At 38.8% G+C, this 26,568-nt stretch overlaps 1 protein-coding gene across 1 annotated transcript in view; it reads right to left on the bottom strand.

Moving 5' to 3' along the window:
* The window catches only part of LOC143916188 (uncharacterized), a 182,915-nt gene extending 159,903 nt beyond the window's left edge, over positions 1-23,012 (bottom strand). Inside the window, exon 1 of the mRNA XM_077437158.1 lies at positions 21,201-23,012. Coding sequence (XP_077293284.1) covers positions 21,201-21,644 — 444 coding nt within the window. The 5' untranslated portion in view covers positions 21,645-23,012. The remainder of the gene's footprint in view (positions 1-21,200) is intronic.
* Between the last annotated feature and the right edge of the window lie 3,556 nt (positions 23,013-26,568).

The following is a 26,568-nucleotide window of genomic DNA, read 5'->3' as shown; positions in this document are numbered from 1 at the left end:
TAACCATCACCGAAGTCAGAGAATTCGACATTGCCAAAATATCTACAAAAAGTGCTTATCCTACCAAACCTCACCCATCTGAACCTAACCATCACCGAAATCAAAGAATTTGACGTTGCGAAAATATCCACAAAACGTGTTTCCCTCACAATACCTAACCCAACCTAACGTAACCATCACTGAAGTCAGAAAATTCGACATTGCCAAAATTTCCACAAAAAGTTCTTATCCGTCCAAACCTCACCCATCTGAACCTAACCGTCACCGAAATCAAAGAATCGGACATTGATAAAATATCCACAAAACGTGCTTACCTCACAATACCTAACCTTACCTAACCTAACCATCACCGAAGTCAGAGAATTCGACATTGCCAAAATATCCACAAAAAGTTCTTATCCTACCAAACCTCACCCATCTGAACCTAACCATCACCGAAATCAAAGAATTGGACATTGCCAAAATATCCACAAAACGTGCTTACCTCACAATACCTAACCCTACCTAACCTAACCATCACCGAAGTCAGAGAATTCGACATTGCCAAAATATCCACAAAAAGTGCTTATCCTACCAAACCTCACCCATCTGAACCTAACCATCACCGATATCAAAGAATTGGACATTGATAAAATATCCACAAAACGTTCTTACCTCACAAAACCAAACCCAACCTAACCTAACCATCACCGAAGTCAGAGAATTCGACATTGCCAAAATATCCACAAAAAGTTCTTATCCTACCAAACCTCACCCATCTGAACCTAACCATCACCGAAATCAAAGAATTGGACATTGATAAAATATCCACAAAACGTGCTTACCTCACAATACCTAACCTAACCTAACCTAACCATCACCGAAGTCAGAGAATTCGACATTGCCAAAATATCCACAAAAAGTTCTTATCCTACCAAACCTCACCCATCTGAACCTAACCGTCACCGAAATCAAAGAATTGGACATTGATAAAATATCCACAAAACGTGCTTACCTCACAATACCTAACCTAACCTAACCTAACCATCACCGAAGTCAGAGAATTCGACATTGCCAAAATATCCACAAAAAGTTCTTATCCTACCAAACCTCACCCATCTGAACCTAACCATCACCGAAATCAAAGAATTTGACTTTGCGAAAATATCCACAAAACGTGCTTCCCTCACAATACCTAACCCAACCTAACGTAACCATCACTGAAGTCAGAAAATTTGACATTGCCAAAATTTCCACAAAAAGTTCTTATCCTACCAAACCTCACCCATCTGAACCTAACTATCACCAAAATCAAAGAATTAGACATTGATTAAATATCCACAAAACGTGCTTACCTCAAAATACCTAACCGAACCTAACCTTACCATCACCGAAGTCAGAAAATTCGACATTGCCAAAATATCCACAAAAAGTGCTTATCCTACCAAACCTCACCCATGTGAACCTAACCATCACCGAAATCAAAGAATTGGACATTGATAAAATATGCACAAAACGTGCTTCCCTCACAATACCTAACCCAACCTAACGTAACCATCACTGAAGTCAGGAAATTCGACATTGCCAAAATTTCCACAAAAAGTTCTTATCCTATAAAACCTCACACATCTGAACCTAACCGTCACCGAAATCAAAGAATTGGACATTGATAAAATATCCACAAAACGTGCTTACCTCACAATACCTAACCTAACCTAACCTAACCATCACCGAAGTCAGAGAATTCGACATTGCCAAAATATCCACAAAAAGTTCTTATCCTACCAAACCTCACCCATCTGAACCTAACCATCACCGAAATCAAAGAATTTGACGTTGCGAAAATATCCACAAAACGTGCTTCCCTCACAATACCTAACCCAACCTAACGTAACCATCACTGAAGTCAGAAAATTTGACATTGCCAAAATTTCCACAAAAAGTTCTTATCCTACCAAACCTCACCCATCTGAACCTAACTATCACCAAAATCAAAGAATTAGACATTGATTAAATATCCACAAAACGTGCTTACCTCAAAATACCTAACCGAACCTAACCTTACCATCACCGAAGTCAGAAAATTCGACATTGCCAAAATATCCACAAAAAGTGCTTATCCTACCAAACCTCACCCATGTGAACCTAACCATCACCGAAATCAAAGAATTGGACATTGATAAAATATGCACAAAACGTGCTTCCCTCACAATACCTAACCCAACCTAACGTAACCATCACTGAAGTCAGAAAATTCGACATTGCCAAAATTTCCACAAAAAGTTCTTATCCTACCAAACCTCACCCATCTTAACCTAACCGTCACCGAAATCAAAGAATTTGACATTGCCAAAATATCCACAAAACGTGCTTACCTCACAATACCTAACCCAACCTATCCTTACCATCACCGAAGTCAGAGAATTCGACATTGCCAAAATATCCACAAAAAGTTCTTATCCTACCAAACCTCACCCATCTGAACCTAACCATCACCGAAATCAAAGAATTGGACATTGATAAAATATCCACAAAACGTGCTCACCTCACAATACCTAACCCAACCTAACCTTACCATCACCGAAATCAGAGAATTCGACATTGCCAAAATATCCACAAAAAGTTCCTTCCCTACCAATCCACACTCATCTGAACCTAACCATCACCGAAATCAAAGAATTCGACATTGCATAAATATCCACAAAACGTGCTTCCCTCACAATATTTAACCTAACCTAACCTAACCATCACCAAAGTCAGAAAATTCGACATTGCCAAAATATCCACAAAAAGTGCTTATCCTACCAAACCTCACCCATCTGAACCTAACCATCACAGTAATCAAAGAATTGGACATTGATTAAATATCCACAAAACGTGCTTACTTCACAATACCTAACCCAACCTAACCTAACCATCACCGAAGTCAGAGAATTCGACATTGCCAAAATATCCACAAAAAGTGCTTATCCTACCAAACCTCACCCATCTGAACGTAACCATCACCAAAATCAAAGAATTGGACATTAATAAAATATCCGCAAAACGTGCTTACCTCACAATACCTAACCCAACCTAACCTAACCATCACCGAAGTCAGAGAGTTCGACATTGCCAAAATATCCACAAAAAGTTCTTATCCTACCAAACCTCACCCATCTGAACCTAACCATCACCGAAATCAAAGAATTGGACATTGATAAAATATCCACAAAACGTGCTTACCTCACAATACCTAACTTAACCTTACCTAACCATCACCGAAGTCGGAGAATTCGACATTGCCAAAATATCCACAAAAAGTTCTTATCCTACCAAACCTCACCCATCTGAACCGAACTATCACCGAAATCAAAGAATTTGACATTAAGAAAATATCCACAAAACGTGCTTACCTCACAATACCTAACCCAACCTAACCTAACCATCACCGAAGTCAGAGAATTCGACATTGCCAAAATATCCACAAAAAGTTCTTATCCTACCAAACCTCACCCATCTGAACCTAACCGTCACCGAAATCAAAGAATTGGACATTGATAAAATATCCACAAAACGTGCTTACCTCACAATACCTAACCTAACCTAACCTAACCATCACCGAAGTCAGAGAATTCGACATTGCCAAAATATCCACAAAAAGTTCTTATCCTACCAAACCTCACCCATCTGAACCCAACCATCACCGAAATCAAAGAATTTGACGTTGCGAAAATATCCACAAAACGTGCTTCCCTCACAATACCTAACCCAACCTAACCTAACCATCACCGAAAACAGAAAATTCGACATTGCTTAAATATCCACAAAACGTGCTTCCCTCACAATACCTAACCCAACCTAACGTTACCATCACTGAAGTCAGAAAATTCGACATTGCCAAAATTTCCACAAAAAGTTCTTATCCTACCAAACCTCACCCATCTGAACCTAACTATCACCAAAATCAAAGAATTGGACATTGATTAAATATCCACAAAACGTGCTTACCTCACAATACCTAACCCAACCTAACCTAACCATCACCGAAGTCAGAAAATTCGACATTGCCAAAATATCCACAAAAAGTGCTTATTCTACCAAACCTCACCCATCTGAACCTAACCATCACCGAAATCAAAGAATTGGACATTGATAAAATATCCAATAAACGTGCTTTCCTCACAATACCTAACCCAACCTAACCTTACCATCACCGAAGTCAGAGAATTCGACATTGCCAAAATATCCACAAAAAGTTCTTATCCTACCAATCCACACTCATCTGAACTTAACCATCACCGAAATCAAAGAATTTGACATTGCCAAAATATCCACAAAACGTGCTTACCTCACAATACCTAACCTAACCTAACCTAACCATCACCAATGTCAGAAAATTCGACATTGCCAAAATATCCACAAAAAGTGCTTATCCTACCAAACCTCACCCATCTGAACCTAACCATCACTGAAATCAAAGAATTGGACATTGATAAAATATCCACAAAACGTGCTTACTTCACAATACCTAACCCAACCTAACCTAACCATCACCGAAGTCAGAGAATTCGACATTGCCAAAATATCCACAAAAAGTGCTTATCCTACCAAACCTCACCCATCTGAACCTAACCATCACCGAAATCAAAGAATTTGACGTTGCGAAAATATCCACAAAACGTGCTTCCCTCACAATACCTAACGCAACCTAACGTAACCATCACTGAAGTCAGAAAATTCGACATTGCCAAAATTTCCACAAAAAGTTCTTCTCCGTCCAAACCTCACCCATCTGAACCTAACCGTCACCGAAATCAAAGAATTGGACATTGATAAAATATCCACAAAACGTGCTTACCTCACAATACCTAACCTAACCTAACCTAACCATCACCAAAGTCAGAGAATTCGACATTGCCAAAATATCCAAAAAAAGTTCTTATCCTACCAAACCTCACCCATCTGAATCCAACCATCACCGAAATCAAAGAATTTGACGTTGCGAAAATATCCACAAAACGTGCTTCCCTCAAAATACCTAACCCAACCTAACCTAACCATCACCGAAAACAGAAAATTCGACATTGCTTAAATATCCACAAAAAGTGCTTATCCTACCAAACCTCACCCATCTGAACCTAACCATCACCGAAATCAAAGAATTGGAAATTGCGAAAATATCCACAAAACGTGCTTACCTCTCAATATCTAACCCAAACTAACCTAACCATCACCGAAGTCAGAGAATTCGACATTGCCAATATATCCACAAAAAGTTCTTATCCTACCAAACCTCACCCATCTGAACCTAACCATCACCGAAATCAAAGAACTGGACATTGCCAAAATATCCACAAAACGTGCTTACCTTACAATACCTAACCCAACCTAACCTAACCATCACCGAAGTCAGAGAATTCGACATTGCCAAAATATCCACAAAAAGTGCTTATCCTACCAAACCTCACCCATCTGAACCTAACCATCACCAAAATCAAAGAATTGGACATTAATAAAATATCCGCAAAACGTGCTTACCTCACAATACCTAACCCAACCTAACCTAACCATCACCGAAGTCAGAGAATTCGACATTGCCAAAATATCCACAAAAAGTTCTTATCCTACCAAACCTCACCCATCTGAACCTAACCGTCACCGAAATCAAAGAATTGGACATTGATAAAATATCCACAAAACGTGCTTACCCCACAATACCTAACCCAACCTAACCTAACCATCGCCGAAGTCAGAGAATTCGACATTGCCAAAATATCCACAAAAAGTTCTTATCCTACCAATCCACACTCATCTGAACCTAACCATCACCGAAATCAAAGAATTTGACATTGCAAAAATATCCACAAAACGTGCTTCCCTCACAATACCTAACCTAACATAACCTAACCATCACCAAAGTCAGAAAATTCGACATTGCCAAAATATCCACAAAAAGTGCTTATCCTACCAAACCTCACCCATCTGAACCTAACCATCACTGAAATCAAAGAATTGGACATTGATAAAATATCCACAAAACGTGCTTACTTCACAATACCTAACCCAACCTAACCTAACCATCACCGAAGTCAGAGAATTCGACATTGCCAAAATATCCACAAAAAGTGCTTATCCTACCAAACCTCACCCATCTGAACCTAACCATCACCGAAATCAAAGAATTGGACATTGATAAAATATCCAATAAACGTGCTTTCCTCACAATACCTAACCCAACCTAACCTTACCATCACCGAAGTCAGAGAATTCGACATTGCCAAAATATCCACAAAAAGTTCTTATCCTACCAATCCACACTCATCTGAACTTAACTATCACCGAAATCAAAGAATTTGACATTGCCAAAATATCCACAAAACGTGCTTACCTCACAATACCTAACCCAACCTATCCTAACCATCACCGAAGTCAGAGAATTCGACATTGCCAAAATATCCACAAAAAGTTCTTATCCTACCAAACCTCACCCATCTGAACCTAACCATCACCGAAATCAAAGAATTGGACATTAATAAAATATCCACAAAACGTGCTTACCTCACAATACCTAACCCAACCTAACCTAACCATCGCCGAAGTCAGAGAATTCGACATTGCCAAAATATCCACAAAAAGTTCTTATCCTACCAATCCACACTCATCTGAACCTAACCATCACCGAAATCAAAGAATTTGACATTGCAAAAATATCCACAAAACGTGCTTCCCTCACAATACCTAACCTAACCTAACCTAACCATCACCAAAGTCAGAAAATTCGACATTGCCAAAATATCCACAAAGAGTGCTTATCCTACCAAACCTCACCCAGCTGAACCTAACCATCACTGAAATCAAAGAATTGGACATTGATAAAATATCCACAAAACGTGCTTACTTCACAATACCTAACCCAACCTAACCTAACCATCACCGAAGTCAGAGAATTCGACATTGCCAAAATATCCACAAAAAGTGCTTATCCTACCAAACCTCACCCATCTGAACCTAACCATCACCGAAATCAAAAAATTTGACGTTGCGAAAATATCCACAAAACGTGCTTCCCTCACAATACCTAACCCAACCTAACGTAACCATCACTGAAGTCAGAAAATTCGACATTGCCAAAATTTCCACAAAAAGTTCTTCTCCGTCCAAACCTCACCCATCTGAACCTAACCGTCACCGAAATCAAAGAATTGGACATTGATAAAATATCCACAAAACGTGCTTACCTCACAATACCTAACCTTACCTAACCTAACCATCACCAAAGTCAGAGAATTCGACATTGCCAAAATATCCAAAAAAAGTTCTTATCCTACCAAACCTCACCCATCTGAATCCAACCATCACCGAAATCAAAGAATTTGACGTTGCGAAAATATCCACAAAACGTGCTTCCCTCACAATACCTAACCCAACCTAACCTAACCATCACCGAAAACAGAAAATTCGACATTGCTTAAATATCCACAAAAAGTGCTTATCCTACCAAACCTCACCCATCTGAACCTAACCATCACCGAAATCAAAGAATTGGAAATTGCGAAAATATCCACAAAACGTGCTTACCTCTCAATATCTAACCCAAACTAACCTAACCATCACCGAAGTCAGAGAATTCGACATTGCCAATATATCCACAAAAAGTTCTTATCCTACCAAACCTCACCCATCTGAACCTAACCATCACCGAAATCAAAGAACTGGACATTGCCAAAATATCCACAAAACGTGCTTACCTTACAATACCTAACCCAACCTAACCTAACCATCACCGAAGTCAGAGAATTCGACATTGCCAAAATATCCACAAAAAGTTCTTATCCTACCAAACCTCACCCATCTGAACCTAACCGTCACCGAAATCAAAGAATTGGACATTGATAAAATATCCACAAAACGTGCTTACCTCACAATACCTAACCTAACCTAACCTAACCATCACCGAAGTCAGAGAATTCGACATTGCCAAAATATCCACAAAAAGTTCTTATCCTACCAAACCTCACCCATCTGAACCCAACCATCACCGAAATCAAAGAATTTGACGTTGCGAAAATATCCACAAAACGTGCTTCCCTCACAATACCTTACCCAACCTAACCTAACCATCACCGAAAACAGAAAATTCGACATTGCTTAAATATCCACAAAAAGTGCTTATCCTACCAAACCTCACCCATCTGAACCTAACCATCACCGAAATCAAAGAATTGGAAATTGCGAAAATATCCACAAAACGTGCTTACCTCTCAATATCTAACCCAAACTAACCTAACCATCACCGAAGTCAGAGAATTCGACATTGCCAATATATCCACAAAAAGTTCTTATCCTACCAAACCTCACCCATCTGAACCTAACCATCACCGAAATCAAAGAACTGGACATTGCCAAAATATCCACAAAACGTGCTTACCTTACAATACCTAACCCAACCTAACCTAACCATCACCGAAGTCAGAGAATTCGACATTGCCAAAATATCCACAAAAAGTGCTTATCCTACCAAACCTCACCCATCTGAACCTAACCATCACCAAAATCAAAGAATTGGACATTAATAAAATATCCGCAAAACGTGCTTACCTCACAATACCTAACCCAACCTAACCTTACCATCACCGAAGTCAGAGAATTCGACATTGCCAAAATATCCACAAAAAGTTCTTATCCTACCAAACCTCACCCATCTGAACCTAACCATCACCGAAATCAAAGAATTTGACGTTGCGAAAATATCCACAAAACGTGCTTCCCTCACAATACCTAACCCAACCTAACCTAACCATCACCGAAATCAGAAAATTCGACATTGCTAAAATATCCACAAAAAGTGCTTATCCTACCAAACCTCACCCATCTGAACCTAACCATCTCCGAAATCAAAGAATTGGACATTGATCAAATATCCACAAAACGTGCTTACTTCACAATACCTAACCTAACCTAACCTAACCATCACCGAAGTCAGAGAATTCGACATTGCCAAAATATCCACAAAAAAATCTTATCCTACCAAACCACACCCATCTGAACCTAACCATCACCGAAATCAAAGAATTGGACATTGATAAAATATCCACAAAACGTGCTTACCTCACAATACCTAACCCAACCTTACCTAACCATCACCGAAGTCAGAAAATTCGACATTGCCAAAATATCCACAAAAAGTTCTTATCCTACCAAACCTCACCCATCTGAACCTAACCGTCACCGAAATCAAAGAATTGGACATTGATAAAATATCCACAAAACGTGCTTACCTCACAATACCTAACCTAACCTAACCTTACCATCACCGAAGTCAGAGATTTCGACATTGCCAAAATATCCACAAAAAGTTCTTATCCTACCAAACCTCACCCATCTGAACCCAACCATCACCGAAATCAAAGAATTTGACGTTGCGAAAATATCCACAAAACGTGCTTCCCTCACAATACCTAACCCAACCTAACCTAACCATCACCGATAACAGAAAATTCGACATTGCTTAAATATCCACAAAACGTGCTTCCCTCACAATACCTAACCCAACCTAACGTAACCATCACTGAAGTCAGAAAATTCGACATTGCCAAAATTTCCACAAAAAGTTCTTATCCTACCAAACCTCACCCATCTTAACCTAACCGTCACCGAAATCAAAGAATTGGACATTGATAAAATATCCACAAAACGTGCTTACTTCACAATACCTAACCCAACCTAACCTAACCATCACCGACGTCAGAGAATTCGACATTGCCAAAATATCCACAAAAAGTGCTTATCCTACCAAACTTCACCCATCTGAACCTAACCATCACCGAAATCAAAGAATTTGACGTTGCGAAAATATCCACAAAACGTGCTTTCCTCACAATACCTAACCCAACCTAACGTAACCATCAATGAAGTCAGAAAATTCGACATTGCCAAAATATCCAAAAAAAGTTCTTATCCTACCAAACCTCACCCATCTGAATCCAACCATCACCGAAATCAAAGAATTTGACGTTGCGAAAATATCCACAAAATGTGCTTCCCTCACAATACCTAACCCAACCTAACCTAACCATCACCGAAAACAAAAAATTCGACATTGCTTAAATATCCACAAAAAGTGCTTATCCTACCAAACCTCACCCATCTGAACCTAACCAACACCGAAATCAAAGAATTGGAAATTGCGAAAATATCCACAAAACGAGCTTACCTTACAATACCTAACCCAACCTAACCTAACCATCACCGAAGTCAGAGAATTCGACATTGCCGAAATATCCACAAAAAGTGCTTATCCTACCAAACCCCACCCATCTGAACCTAACCATCACCGAAATCAAAGAATTTGACGTTGCGAAAATATCCACAAAACGTGCTTCCCTCACAATACCTAACCCAACCTAACCTAACCATCACCGAAATCAGAAAATTCGACATTGCTAAAATATCCACAAAAAGTGCTTATCCTACCAAACCTCACCCATCTGAACCTAACCATCACCGAAATCAAAGAATTGGACAATAAAAAAATATCCACAAAACGAGCTTACCTCACAATACCTAACCCAACCTAACCTAACCATCACCGAAGTCAGAGAATTCGACATTGCCAAAATATCCACAAAAAGTGCTTATCCTACCAAACCTCACCCATCTAAACCTAACCATCACCGAAATCAAAGAATTTGACGTTGCGAAAATATTCACAAAACGTGCTTCCCTCACAATACCTAACCCAACCTACCCTAACCATCACCGAAGTCAGAAAATTCGATATTGCCAAAATATCAACAAAAAGTTCTTATCCTACCAAACCTTACCCATCTGAACCTAACCATCACCGAAATCAAAGAATTGGACATTGAAAAAATATCCACAAAACGAGCTTTCCTCACAATACCTAACCCAACCTAACCTAACCATCACCGAAGTCAGAGAATTCGACATTGCCAAAATATCCACAAAAAGTGCTTATCCTACCAAACCTCACCCATCTAAACCTAACCATCACCGAAATCAAAGAATTTGACGTTGCGAAAATATTCACAAAACGTGCTTCCCTCACAATACCTAACCCAACCTACCCTAACCATCACCGAAGTCAGAAAATTCGATATTGCCAAAATATCAACAAAAAGTTCTTATCCTACCAAACTTTACCCATCTGAACCTAACCATCACCGAAATCAAAGAATTGGACATTGAAAAAATATCCAAAAAACGAGCTTACCTCACAATACCTAACCCAACCTAACCTAACCATCACCGAAGTCAGAGAATTCGACATTGCCAAAATATCTACAAAAAGTGCTTATCCTACCAAACCTCACCCATCTGAACCTAACCGTCACCGAAATCAAAGAATCGGACATTGATAAAATATCCACAAAACGTGCTTACCTCACAATACCTAACCTTACCTAACCTTACCATCACCGAAGTCAGAGAATTCGACATTGCCAAAATATCCAAAAAAAGTTCTTATCCTACCAAACCTCACCCATCTGAATCCAACCATCACCGAAATCAAAGAATTTGACGTTGCGAAAATATCCACAAAACGTGCTTCCCTCAAAATACCTAACCCAACCTAACCTAACCATCACCGAAAACAGAAAATTCGACATTGCTTAAATATCCACAAAAAGTGCTTATCCTACCAAACCTCACCCATCTGAACCTAACCATCACCGAAATCAAAGAATTGGAAATTGCGAAAATATCCACAAAACGTGCTTACCCCTCAATATCTAACCCAAACTAACCTAACCATCACCGAAGTCAGAGAATTCGACATTGCCAATATATCCACAAAAAGTTCTTATCCTACCAAACCTCACCCATCTGAACCTAACCATCACCGAAATCAAAGAACTGGACATTGCCAAAATATCCACAAAACGTGCTTACCTTACAATACCTAACCCAACCTAACCTAACCATCACCGAAGTCAGAGAATTCGACATTGCCAAAATATCCACAAAAAGTGCTTATCCTACCAAACCTCACCCATCTGAACCTAACCATCACCAAAATCAAAGAATTGGACATTAATAAAATATCCGCAAAACGTGCTTACCTCACAATACCTAACCCAACCTAACCTAACCATCACCGAAGTCAGAGAATTCGACATTGCCAAAATATCCACAAAAAGTTCTTATCCTACCAAACCTCACCCATCTGAACCTAACCATCACCGAAATCAAAGAATTTGACGTTGCGAAAATATTCACAAAACGTGCTTACCTCACAATACCTAACCCAACCTATCCTTATCATCACCGAAGTCAGAGAATTCGACATTGCCAAAATATCCACAAAAAGTTCTTATCCTACCAAACCTCACCCATCTGAACCTAACCATCACCGAAATCAAAGAATTGGACATTGATAAAATATCCACAAAACGTGCTTACCTCACAATACCTAACCTAACCTAACCTTACCATCGCCGAAGTCAGAGATATCGACATTGCCAAAATATCCACAAAAAGTTCTTATCCTACCAATCCACACTCATCTGAACCTAACCATCACCGAAATCAAAGAATTTGACATTGCAAAAATATCCACAAAACGTGCTTCCCTCACAATACCTAACCTAACCTAACCTAACCATCACCAAAGTCAGAAAATTCGACATTGCCAAAATATCCACAAAAAGTGCTTATCCTACCAAACCTCACCCATCTGAACCTAACCATCACTGAAATCAAAGAATTGGACATCGATAAAATATCCACAAAACGTGCTTACTTCACAATACCTAACCCAACCTAACCTAACCATCACCGAAGTCAGAGAATTCGACATTGCCAAAATATCCACAAAAAGTGCTTATCCTACCAAACTTCACCCATCTGAACCTACTCATCACCGAAATCAAAGAATTTGACGTTGCGAAAATATCCACAAAACGTGCTTTCCTCACAATACCTAACCCAACCTAACGTAACCATCAATGAAGTCAGAAAATTCGACATTGCCAAAATATCCAAAAAAAGGTCTTATCCTACCAAACCTCACCCATCTGAACCTTACCATCACCGAAATCAAAGAACTGGACATTGCCAAAATATCCACAAAACGTGCTTACCTTACAATACCTAACCCAACCTAACCTAACCATCACCGAAGTCAGAGAATTCGACATTGCCAAAATATCCACAAAAAGTTCTTATCCTACCAAACCTCACCCATCTGATCCTAACCATCACCGAAATCAAAGAATTTGACGTTGCGAAAATATTCACAAAACGTGCTTACCTCACAATACCTAACCCAACCTATCCTTATCATCACCGAAGTCAGAGAATTCGACATTGCCAAAATATCCACAAAAAGTTCTTATCCTACCAATCCACACTCATCTGAACCTAACCATCACCGAAATCAAAGAATTTGACATTGCAAAAATATCCACAAAACGTGCTTCCCTCACAATACCTAACCTAACCTAACCTAACCATCACCAAAGTCAGAAAATTCGACATTGCCAAAATATCCACAAAAAGTGCTTATCCTACCAAACCTCACCCATCTGAACCTAACCATCACTGAAATCAAAGAACTGGACATTGCCAAAATATCCACAAAACGTGCTTACCTTACAATACCTAACCCAACCTAACCTAACCATCACCGAAGTCAGAGAATTCGACATTGCCAAAATATCCACAAAAAGTGCTTATCCTACCAAACTTCACCCATCTGAACCTAACCATCACCGAAATCAAAGAATTTGACGTTGCGAAAATATCCACAAAACGTGCTTTCCTCACAATACCTAACCCAACCTAACGTAACCATCAATGAAGTCAGAAAATTCGACATTGCCAAAATATCCAAAAAAAGGTCTTATCCTACCAAACCTCACCCATCTGAATCCAACCATCACCGAAATCAAAGAATTTGACGTTGCGAAAATATCCACAAAATGTGCTTCCCTCACAATACCTAACCTAACCTAACCTAACCATCACCGAAAACAGAAAATTCGACATTGCTTAAATATCCACAAAAAGTGCTTATCCTACCAAACCTCACCCATCTGAACCTAACCAACACCGAAATCAAAGAATTGGAAATTGCGAAAATATCCACAAAACGTGCTTACCTCTCAATATCTAACCCAAACTAACCTAACCATCACCGAAGTCAGAGAATTCGACATTGCCAATATATCCACAAAAAGTTCTTATCCTACCAAACCTCACCCATCTGAACCTAACCATCACCGAAATCAAAGAACTGGACATTGCCAAAATATCCACAAAACGTGCTTACCTTACAATACCTAACCCAACCTAACCTAACCATCACCGAAGTCAGAGAATTCGACATTGCCAAAATATCCACAAAAAGTGCTTATCCTACCAAACCTCACCCATCTGAACCTAACCATCACCGAATTTAAAGAATTGGACAATAAAAAAATATCCACAAAACGAGCTTACCTCACAATACCTAACCCAACCTAACCTAACCATCACCGAAGTCAGAGAATTCGACATTGCCAAAATATCCACAAAAAGTGCTTATCCTACCAAACCTCACCCATCTAAACCTAACCATCACCGAAATCAAAGAATTGGACATTGAAAAAATATCCACAAAACGAGCTTACCTCACAATACCTAACCCAACCTAACCTAACCATCACCGAAGTCAGAGAATTCGACATTGCCAAAATATCTACAAAAAGTGCTTATCCTACCAAACCTCACCCATCTGAACCTAACCATCACCGAAATCAAAGAATTTGACGTTGCGAAAATATCCACAAAACGTGTTTCCCTCACAATACCTAACCCAACCTAACGTAACCATCACTGAAGTCAGAAAATTCGACATTGCCAAAATTTCCACAAAAAGTTCTTATCCGTCCAAACCTCACCCATCTGAACCTAACCGTCACCGAAATCAAAGAATCGGACATTAATAAAATATCCACAAAACGTGCTTACCTCACAATACCTAACCCAACCTAACGTAACCATCAATGAAGTCAGAAAATTCGACATTGCCAAAATATCCAAAAAAAGGTCTTATCCTACCAAACCTCACCCATCTGAATCCAACCATCACCGAAATCAAAGAATTTGACGTTGCGAAAATATCCACAAAATGTGCTTCCCTCACAATACCTAATGGAAAAGACTTCGATAATGGTTTGATGTAGTTTATTGAAATGTAAAATTTGCACGTGGTGGTTCAGCGGAGCGTACGGAACACAAGTTGTCCGTACGCCGTCTGCTCGAACTCTGTCGACCGTCGCGTATTTCCGCTTGGGCCGACACTAATGCCAACTCGTCAATAATGCCAATCGACAATCAGTTAATAAGACTGTTTGCCACACGTCATTACAAAAGTCGGAACATAGTCCCACATAGGAAAACTGTTGAACAATACAGTTATTCTACAGAGTTACAGCATTACTGACGAGTCGTTTACAATAAATCATAGCTCTTAAAATAATTAAATAGAGGGTGAATAATGAAACCTTTGCCTCATCCAGTGTGAGGATAAAATCAATTTATTGGTTCAGTAATATTTCAACTTATAGGTATACCTCTGGTGAATGTTGTTTCTCTTTACATTAAAATTTTTGAAATCTCCTTTGAAGCTGTGAATAAGCATTACAAGATAAGTTTACTTTAAAGAAGAGAGAGTGGACTGTATATGGTTTAAAACTTAAGCATTCCTCATCTTGATGTTAACTTAGACAATACAATGTTGACACTGTTACAGTTGTCAAGACAGATCAGCTATTACCGATCAACTAAACTTGATTAGTGAGTGTAATGCTCCTAAGTTAACTTGATTTCATCAACAAGTAGCACAAACATTGCTAAATTAAAAGTAAATTGGAAAGTCATTCATTCATTCCTACAAGCAGGAAATGAAGGCGAACTATGATTATAGATGTCTCTACGTTACATCGAAATGTTCAGTATTATAATATTTACTTATTCTATGATTCACATAAATACTATAAACAGTAAGAGTTAACTTATGTTTTCATAACAAGAAACATAAGACCTGCGGATGACTCCCGGCAGGTTATAATTAAGTAGACATGAAATAATTTAAGATGCTCCATTAAGTGTGGCTTGGAGACTAACATTAACAAATCATGAATCTAATTTTAACTGTCAAATTTGAACAGTTTATTTTAAACTCGGATATAATCCTTCCGAGTGATGACATGAGACAAGTCTTATATTATAAAGACAAAATGATTAGATTAAATTCGGAGATATATACTGCCGAATGTTAAAATGAAAATAGCTTAAATTATACACACAACACAATTAAAGTGAATTACGGAGTACTACTATTAACATTGACTGATTTAAACTCATGATTACATCTAATAAGTAATATGAGTTGGGGGTAGTGTCTTCGGGTTAAACTAAGCTACCGAAGTTGACGGAATTGAAGCTGCTGTTTCTCCTCCCTCTTGCTGATCTTCCTTCCTGTCAAGTGGTCCTTGTGGTAGAGTCGGCAATGGCGCCACTAGATGACTGGACCGACGAAACTCTCCGCTGGCAGTAAAGACGTCGACGACTCGAACTCTGCCATCTGGTCCGGGATACAATTTAGTGACTCGACCCAAGACCCATCGGGTTGGCAGCATGTGTTCCTCCTTTAACAGGACCATTTGACCCACACTCAGATTGTTGCTCGAGTCCTTCTTCCATTTGTGTCGTAACTGCAAAGAATGTAAATATTCCGCCGACCAACGTTTCCAAAATGCTGCTGTGGTCAATTGTATCTGAAGCAGATTGGCATGGACATTAGTGTTATATTTAACCTCCATTGGAAGAGCGAGTAAGGATCTGCCAATTAAGAAATGTCCAGGTGTGAGGGGTAAAAGGTCTAGTGGATCCGAAGACAAGGGACTAAGAGGACGGGAATTCATGCAAGCTTCTATTTGAGTCAATACCGTACAAAATGATTCGAAATTTAAGGTGGTGGCCTTTAACACCTTGTTTAAATGAATCTTCATGGATTTAACCGCTGCTTCCCACAGCCCTCCCATGTGAGGCGCCCTTGGCGGGTTAAACTTCCAACGAATCCCTTCGGAGGCTACATACCGTAGTAGCTTCTCCTCATGAGGACGTTCGTAAATTAATTTTACTAAATTAACGAGTTCACGACTTGCACCGACAAAATTAGTAGCATTGTCGGAATATATCGTATTGGGCCTGCCACGTCTGGCTACGAATCTTCTTAAACAATTTAAGAAATTTGAACTCGTTAAGTCTCCGACAAGTTCCAAGTGAACTGCCTTACTGGAAAAACACACAAAGACACAAACGTAACCCTTAATTATCTTAGAATTCTTATTGCAACCACTCTTCACAGGAAAAGGTCCTGCGAAATCTATCCCCACATGACTGAAAGGAAAATTCGCAGTGGTACGTTCAAGCGGGAGTAATCCCATTAATCTATTGTGTGACAGTGGTTTATTTCTGAAACAAATGACACATGAACGCACCACTCCTTTGACAGTATTATGTCCGGCCAATGGCCAATAGGTCTGCCGCAATAACGACAGTAAGGCTTGAGTACCCAAGTGAATATATTTCAAGTGCGCATCTCGGACAATCATGTGTGTAAGTTTATGCTTATTTGACAAGATAATGGGTGACGTTGATAGAGTTGTTCCCAGAGGAAGTCTACTTCCAACACAAATTAAATTCTCGTGGAATAGAGGGGACAATTTAGCTAATTTACTGCTACTGGGAATTGGATGTCCCTTGCTCAGCAAACGATATTCCAATGGAAATGATTCCATTTGCGATAACCTTATCAAATTATTTAAAGCATCTTTTAATTCTAAAGCGGACGGTTCGTTATTTTCTTTAACGTTTAATTGTTTATTCCTTAGTGGCCGACGAACATATGATAAAACTCGAAGGAGTCTTGGAAGATGAGAATGTTTATCTATCCAATTATTTTCCCTCACAAGGGTAGCGTTAGTGACTACCCTTCTCTCTGGAAGATCTATTGTGATCTCAGGAGGTCTTCGAGGCCATCGTGATTCGTCTAATTTCAACCAACTAGGGCCGTCCCACCATAACGAATTATGATTTAATTCTGATGGTTGAGTCCCTCGAGAAATTAAATCTGCTGGATTGTCTGTAGAGGAGACATGGTACCACTCAATGGGTTGAGATATTGATTGGATTTCGGCCACTCGATTGGCAACGAAGGTGGTCCATTTACATGACTCTCCTCTAATCCAATGCAATGCGACGGTTGAATCCGTCCAATAATATTTTTCATTAATATGAATTGTTAATTGGTCTATTGTTGACTTCATTAACTTTGATAATAACATAGCGGAGCACAGCTCTAAACGCGGAATAGTTACAAAACTGAGCGGAGCGACTCTCGAACGAGAACACACAAGATGACATTTGGAATTTCCCAATTGATCAGTACATTTTACATAAATACAAGCACCATAAGCTTTCTCGGATGCGTCACAAAATCCGTGTGCCTGTATATTAATGACATTATTTAGTATTATCAATCTAGGAATTTTATAAAGTTTCATGACTGTATTGGATAATTGACAATCTTTCCATTTTTTGAAGATTGTCTGAGGAATGAATTCATCCCAACCAATGGTTTGTTGCCAGACAGATTGCATTAATATCTTATAATTAATTAACAATGGAGATAATAGTCCTAATGGGTCGAAGATCTGACTAATTACTGATAAAAAGTTTCTTTTTGTTATATTTTCAGTCTCGACTTCGGTTTGAACCTTAAATACAAAAACGTCTTCCCGCGGTTTCCAAAATAAACCTAAAGTTTTGTGTGATTCGTTAGAGAAGTTAAAATCTGAACAATCGTCAGCCTTAACATCCGTGATTATATCGGAGTTGTTCGATGTCCATTTGCTTAAGGGCATACCGGCTGATAATAATATGGTTTCCAGTTGAACCTTTAATAATTTACCAGCTTCAATAGTATTAGTTCCCGTGAGCAAATCATCAACATAAAAATCACGTTCGATCACTTTACTAGCGATGGGATATTTGTTTCTATTCTCCTCTGCTAACTGATTTAGACATCTAGTAGCTAAAAATGGGGCTGAAGCAGTTCCGAATGTTACTGTATTAAGCTTGTAATGCTTGAATTTACTCTGGGGATCTGTTCGCCAAATGATTCGTTGTACATTTTTATTTTTCTCTGCTATTTGAATCTGTCGGTACATCTGCTTAATATCCGCAGTAATCACGTATTTATGGAGTCGAAAGTTGAGTAGTAAACTTAACAAATCTGATTGGACACTAGGTCCCACCATCAATATATTATTTAGTGAGATATTAGACGTTGTCTTTGCGGACGCATCAAAAACTACACGATATTTAGTGGTAAGGCTAGACTCCTTAACCACGACGTGATGAGGTAAATAACAATGAACCTCATGTGCCTCCGGAGGTTCACACTCTGACATATGTCCTAAATTTATGTACTCTTCTAAAACTTTATTGTATTCCATTTTTAAATTATTATTGGCTAAAAAACGTCTTTCCAAAGTTTTGTGTCTTTTCTCCGCAATGTGCAATGAACTTCCTAATACTACCGGGGAATTTTTATATGGTAAAGCTACACAAAATCTACCGTTTTTATCTCGTGATGTGTGTGCTTGGAAATGTTCCTCACATCTTTTCTCCTCAAGAGATTGATGTTTTACCATAGGAACCTGGTCGATCATCCAAAAGTTTTGAATGTGACTGTCTAATTGACTTAAGCCTATGTGGCTCTTCCCTGGAGCATTATTTACTTCGGGATATGGACCAACTATTGTCCATCCGAATTCGGTATCCTTTAAGATAGGCATACCTTTTCCTAACTGGATGGTTCCTGCTTTCATAGCATGAACGCAAATCTCGGCGCCGAGCAATAAATCGATTGGCGTCGGTTTATTCCAAAGGGGATCTGATAACTTGATTCCCGCTGGTATTGAAATTAACTGTTGATCCAGTTTCACCGTTGGAATTTCGCCAGTAATTTCTGGTAATACCAAACACAACACTTTGGTTGAGTAATTAGTGGTTGAAGACCTTATGGTCACCTTGGTGATGTGACGAATGCTACTTTCTTGATTAGCGATACCTACAATTTTTTGAGAGATTTTCTCTAATTTGAAGTTATTCTTCTTAGCGAAAGATGTGGTAACATAGTTGACTTGTGAGCCGGAATCTAATAATGTGCGACCCTTAACGACCGTTCCATTGGACGTTATAATGTCTACTTGTACCGTCGGTAAAATTATCTCCCTTTGAGAGAAATGAGTAGAATGAGCATTAATTGACTTCCTTCCCGTATTATTGGAACTAAATGTATCGTCCTGATGCAACAAAGTATGATGGTTTTGTTTGCACCTTAAGCAATTATAGTTAGACTTGCAATTTGTTATCTTATGCGATGAATTTAAACATTTAAAACACATGTTATTAGATTTAACGAATTCATTTCTTTCCATACTGGATTTTGCTTTGAATTTATCACATTTGCCTATGAAATGATTATTTCGACAGAATGCGCATGCGTTTACCTTACTTGATGGGTTTTTGTTCGCGACATGAGTTCTCATGATTCTTTGACGACTATGAGGGAATTCCTTCACCGTAGTTACAGATGCAGTAGATTGTAATACATTACATCTATTCTGCAAGAATGTCTCTAAACTTTCATATGGTGGCATTTCTCTGCTAACCAGCGATATTTCCCAGTCTCTTACTATATTAAAAGGTAATTTCCTTAGAACTAAACATGTTACCCATGGATCTAAAATTTCTCTCGCGTAACCCAACGATTCAATGTTTTTAATACACACTGTTACCTGATTCAATAGATTTCTCAATTCGATATGTGATTCTCTTGTGATTAATTTTAAGTCACAAAGTGAATTAATCCTAGTTTTGAGATTAAGTCTTGGTAAATTATATTGCTTGTCTAAAATACTCCAAGCTATTTCGTAATTGTCTGAGCTAATATCTAAACCTGATACAGCTGCCAAAGCGGGACCGATTAAGGATTGATGCAAATATTGCAATTTCGTGACATTCGAATATTCCGTTTTGTTTCCTATTATATTCTTAAAAGCTTGTTGAAACGATTGCCATTCAGATGGATCTCCCTGAAATGTGGGAATGGTTAACGTCGGTAACTTATCTCTAGCAAATTTAATTGTTGCTTGCTCTACCTTCAGTTTACAATCTTGAATGGATTGTCTCTCTAATGCTGCTTTAAGATTTTGAATTGTCATTGTGATTATGTAGAACTCTTCGTCTATTTGATCCGCCTGCTCTATATCTGTGATGTTGTCTAAATACTCATAATGGAGTTTTTGGAGATAGTCGTATGCTTTTTCAATAAATTGATACTGTCCTTCATTTATTTCGGAGATTCTGTCTATTTTCTCCTGTAGTCTTTTAAACGCGCCCGAATACCTTAATTCTATTGACGTCATTGTAACTTCTACTTTATTTTCTTTCGCTAATGTTTTTATCGATTGAGTCTGACTTCGAGTCTGATGTATTCTAGAGCTTGACCTGTCTCTAATAGGTTCTACGTCCCTAGTTGGATTTCGACCTTTATGCGACTTGGAAGTCGAAGCTTCTATTTCCTCGTTTTCAGCACTTGACATTTGTTTCAGAAAGTTGCACTATTTCGTCTCATAAATACAGTTGTTCTCTACTATAGCTGTCAATTGAACTATTCGTAGAGATAAGGTAATAATATTCAATGATTAACCGTGAATCTTAATATTCTACTTTAACTATTATCACCAGAATCTATCCAACATATTTTGGAAGAAATTACAACCCTAAATTGGTGGGTGCTTGATTTAAACCACTTTGGGGCTACAAGTCTTGTGATTTATTTTAAATCACCACTGTTTCATCACACATTATGAAACAAAGAGATCTACCGATGTATGAATATGCCGGTATGTACTTGATTTAATCCACTTTGGGGCTACAAGTGTAATTCCACATTTATCGTGGAAGGGGGGGGGGGGGAGGGTGTTTCTACACACATTAAGAAACAAAGATCTACCGATATGAATATACCGGTATGTACTTGGTTTAAGCCACTTTGGGGCTACAAGTATAATTCCACATTTATCGTGGAAGGGGGGGGGGGGAGGGTGTTTCTACACACATTAAGAAACAAAGATCTACCGATATGAATATACCGGTATGTACTTGGTTTAAGCCACTTTGGGGCTACAAGTATAATTCCACATTTATTGTGGAGGGGGGATGGGGGAGAAAGTTTCTACACACATTAAGAAACAAAGAGATCTGCCGGTATATGAATATACCGGTATGTACTTGGTTTAAGCCACTTTGGGGCTACAAGTATAATTCCCCACGTGCTTTGCTAATTTTACACTACATCTGATTTTACACTTTTAATACGAAATTCGATGCGACCGATGAAACATTCCTTCGTAGCGCGATATTATTTTATACAATCGCGTTAATTAATTGTTATACTTTAAAACATATTTTTAAAAACTGACCTACCCACATGATTGCCTTTTGAACAGATTGCCTGAGATTGAATACATTCACTTACTTGAATATCCTTTACGATGTTTATGTGATCGTTCCGATAATTTTGGATTACCTCTGTGTCCCATGCGTCTTTGTAGGTTATGTTTTTATTTATATATTTTCTGCGTCAATCACGCGGTCATGTACCTCTGTACATCAATCAATATATTGCTGAAATAGAAGCAAACATGTTATTAGTATTGGAAAGGTATGGATAGTAACAAAGGAACGATACCGATTTCTTAATTGACATCCATTTTTTCTCGACCACGTTTTTTCCTATTGGTTTGTCCGTTTGGTGTTGTGGCCTAGGTTACTGGTGTCCGGTTCGAAGTGACCATCATGGAAAAGACTTCGATAATGGTTTGATGTAGTTTATTGAAATGTAAAATTTGCACGTGGTGGGCCAGCGGAGCGTACGGAACACAAGCTGTCCGTACGCCGTCTGCTCGAACTCTGTCGACCGTCGCGTATTTCCGCTTGGGCCGACACTAATGCCAACTCGTCAATAATGCCAATCGACAATCAGTTAATAAGACTGTTTGCCACACGTCATTACAAAAGTCGGAACACCTAACCTAACCTAACCTAACCATCACCGAAGTCAGAGAATTCGACATTGCCAATATATCCACAAAAAGTTCTTATCCTACCAAACCTCACCCATCTGAACCTAACCATCACCGAAATCAAAGAACTGGACATTGCCAAAATATCCACAAAACGTGCTTACCTTACAATACCTAACCCAACCTAACCTAACCATCACCGAAGTCAGAGAATTCGACATTGCCAAAATATCCACAAAAAGTTCTTATCCTACCAAACCTCACCCATCTGAACCTAACCATCACCGAAATCAAAGAATTTGACGTTGCGAAAATATTCACAAAACGTGCTTACCTCACAATACCTAACCCAACCTATCCTTATCATCACCGAAGTCAGAGAATTCGACATTGCCAAAATATCCACAAAAAGTTCTTATCCTACCAATCCACACTCATCTGAACCTAACCATCACCGAAATCAAAGAATTTGACATTGCAAAAATATCCACAAAACGTGCTTCCCTCACAATACCTAACCTAACCTAACCTAACCATCACCGAAGTCAGAGAATTCGACATTGCCAAAATATCCACAAAAAGTGCTTATCCTTCCAAACCTCACCCATCTGAACCTAACCATCACCAAAATCAAAGAATTGGACATTAATAAAATATCCGCAAAACGTGCTTACCTCACAATACCTAACCCAACCTAACCTAACCATCACCGAAGTCAGAGAATTCGACATTGCCAAAATATCCACAAAAAGTTCTTATCCTACCAAACCTCACCCATCTGAACCTAACCATCACCGAAATCAAAGAATTTGACGTTGCGAAAATATTCACAAAACGTGCTTACCTCACAATACCTAACCCAACCTATCCTTATCATCACCGAAGTCAGAGAATTCGACATTGCCAAAATATCCACAAAAAGTTCTTATCCTACCAAACCTCACCCATCTGAACCTAACCATCACCGAAATCAAAGAATTGGACATTGATAAAATATCCACAAAACGTGCTTACCTCACAATACCTAACCTAACCTAACCTTACCATCGCCGAAGTCAGAGAATTCGACATTGCCAAAATATCCACAAAAAGTTCTTATCCTACCAATCCACACTCATCTGAACCTAACCATCACCGAAATCAAAGAATTTGACATTGCAAAAATATCCACAAAACGTGCTTCCCTCACAATACCTAACCTAACCTAACCTAACCATCACCAAAGTCAGAAAATTCGACATTGCCAAAATATCCACAAAAAGTGCTTATCCTACCAAACCTCACCCATCTGAACCTAACCATCACTGAAATCAAAGAATTGGACATTGATAAAATATCCACAAAACGTGCTTCCCTCACAATACCTAACCTAACCTAACCTAACCATCACCAAAGTCAGAAAATTCGACATTGCCAAAATATCCACAAAAAGTGCTTATCCTACCAAACTTCACCCATCTGAACCTAACCATCACCGAAATCAAAGAATTTGACGTTGCGAAAATATCCACAAAACGTGCTTTCCTCACAATACCTAACCCAACCTAACGTAACCATCAATGAAGTCAGAAAATTCGACATTGCCAAAATATCCAAAAAAAGGTCTTATCCTACCAAACCTCACCCATCTGAATCCAACCATCACCGAAATCAAAGAATTTGACGTTGCGAAAATATCCACAAAATGTGCTTTCCTCACAATACCTAACCTAACCTAACCTAACCATCACCGAAGTCAGAGAATTCGACATTGCCAATATATCCACAAAAAGTTCTTATCCTACCAAACCTCACCCATCTGAACCTAACCATCACCGAAATCAAAGAACTGGACATTGCCAAAATATCCACAAAACGTGCTTACCTTACAATACCTAACCCAACCTAACCTAACCATCACCGAAGTCAGAGAATTCGACATTGCCAAAATATCCACAAAAAGTTCTTATCCTACCAAACCTCACCCATCTGAACCTAACCATCACCGAAATCAAAGAATTTGACGTTGCGAAAATATTCACAAAACGTGCTTACCTCACAATACCTAACCCAACCTATCCTTATCATCACCGAAGTCAGAGAATTCGACATTGCCAAAATATCCACAAAAAGTTCTTATCCTACCAATCCACACTCATCTGAACCTAACCATCACCGAAATCAAAGAATTTGACATTGCAAAAATATCCACAAAACGTGCTTCCCTCACAATACCTAACCTAACCTAACCTAACCATCACCAAAGTCAGAAAATTCGACATTGCCAAAATATCCACAAAAAGTGCTTATCCTACCAAACCTCACCCATCTGAACCTAACCATCACTGAAATCAAAGAATTGGACATTGATAAAATATCCACAAAACGTGCTTACTTCACAATACCTAACCCAACCTAACCTAACCATCACCGAAGTCAGAGAATTCGACATTGCCAAAATATCCACAAAAAGTGCTTATCCTACCAAACTTCACCCATCTGAACCTAACCATCACCGAAATCAAAGAATTTGACGTTGCGAAAATATCCACAAAACGTGCTTCCCTCACAATACCTAACCCAACCTAACGTAACCATCAATGAAGTCAGAAAATTCGACATTGCCAAAATATCCAAAAAAAGGTCTTATCCTACCAAACCTCTCCCATCTGAATCCAACCATCACCGAAATCAAAGAATTTGACGTTGCGAAAATATCCACAAAATGTGCTTCCCTCACAATACCTAACCTAACCTAACCTAACCATCACCGAAAACAGAAAATTCGACATTGCTTAAATATCCACAAAAAGTGCTTATCCTACCAAACCTCACCCATCTGAACCTAACCAACACCGAAATCAAAGAATTGGAAATTGCGAAAATATCCACAAAACGTGCTTACCTCTCAATATCTAACCCAAACTAACCTAACCATCACCGAAGTCAGAGAATTCGACATTGCCAATATATCCACAAAAAGTTCTTATCCTACCAAACCTCACCCATCTGAACCTAACCATCACCGAAATCAAAGAACTGGACATTGCCAAAATATCCACAAAACGTGCTTACCTTACAATACCTAACCCAACCTAACCTAACCATCACCGAAGTCAGAGAATTCGACATTGCCAAAATATCCACAAAAAGTGCTTATCCTACCAAACCTCACCCATCTGAACCTAACCATCACCGAAATCAAAGAATTGGACGTTGCGAAAATATCCACAAAACGTGTTTCCCTCACAATACCTAACCCAACCTAACCTAACCATCACCGAAGTCAGAGAATTCGACATTGCCAAAATATCTACAAAAAGTGCTTATCCTACCAAACCTCACCCATCTGAACCTAACCATCACCGAAATCAAAGAATTTGACGTTGCGAAAATATCCACAAAACGTGTTTCCCTCACAATACCTAACCCAACCTAACGAGACCATCACTAAAGTCAG

The sequence above is a fragment of the Arctopsyche grandis genome, chromosome 8, assembly GCF_051622035.1.
Source record: "Arctopsyche grandis isolate Sample6627 chromosome 8, ASM5162203v2, whole genome shotgun sequence".
In the NCBI taxonomy this organism is placed as follows: Eukaryota; Metazoa; Arthropoda; class Insecta; order Trichoptera; family Hydropsychidae; genus Arctopsyche; species Arctopsyche grandis.
Note: the sequence above shows the minus strand (reverse complement) of the source record. Positions and strands in the feature narration are given on the sequence as shown.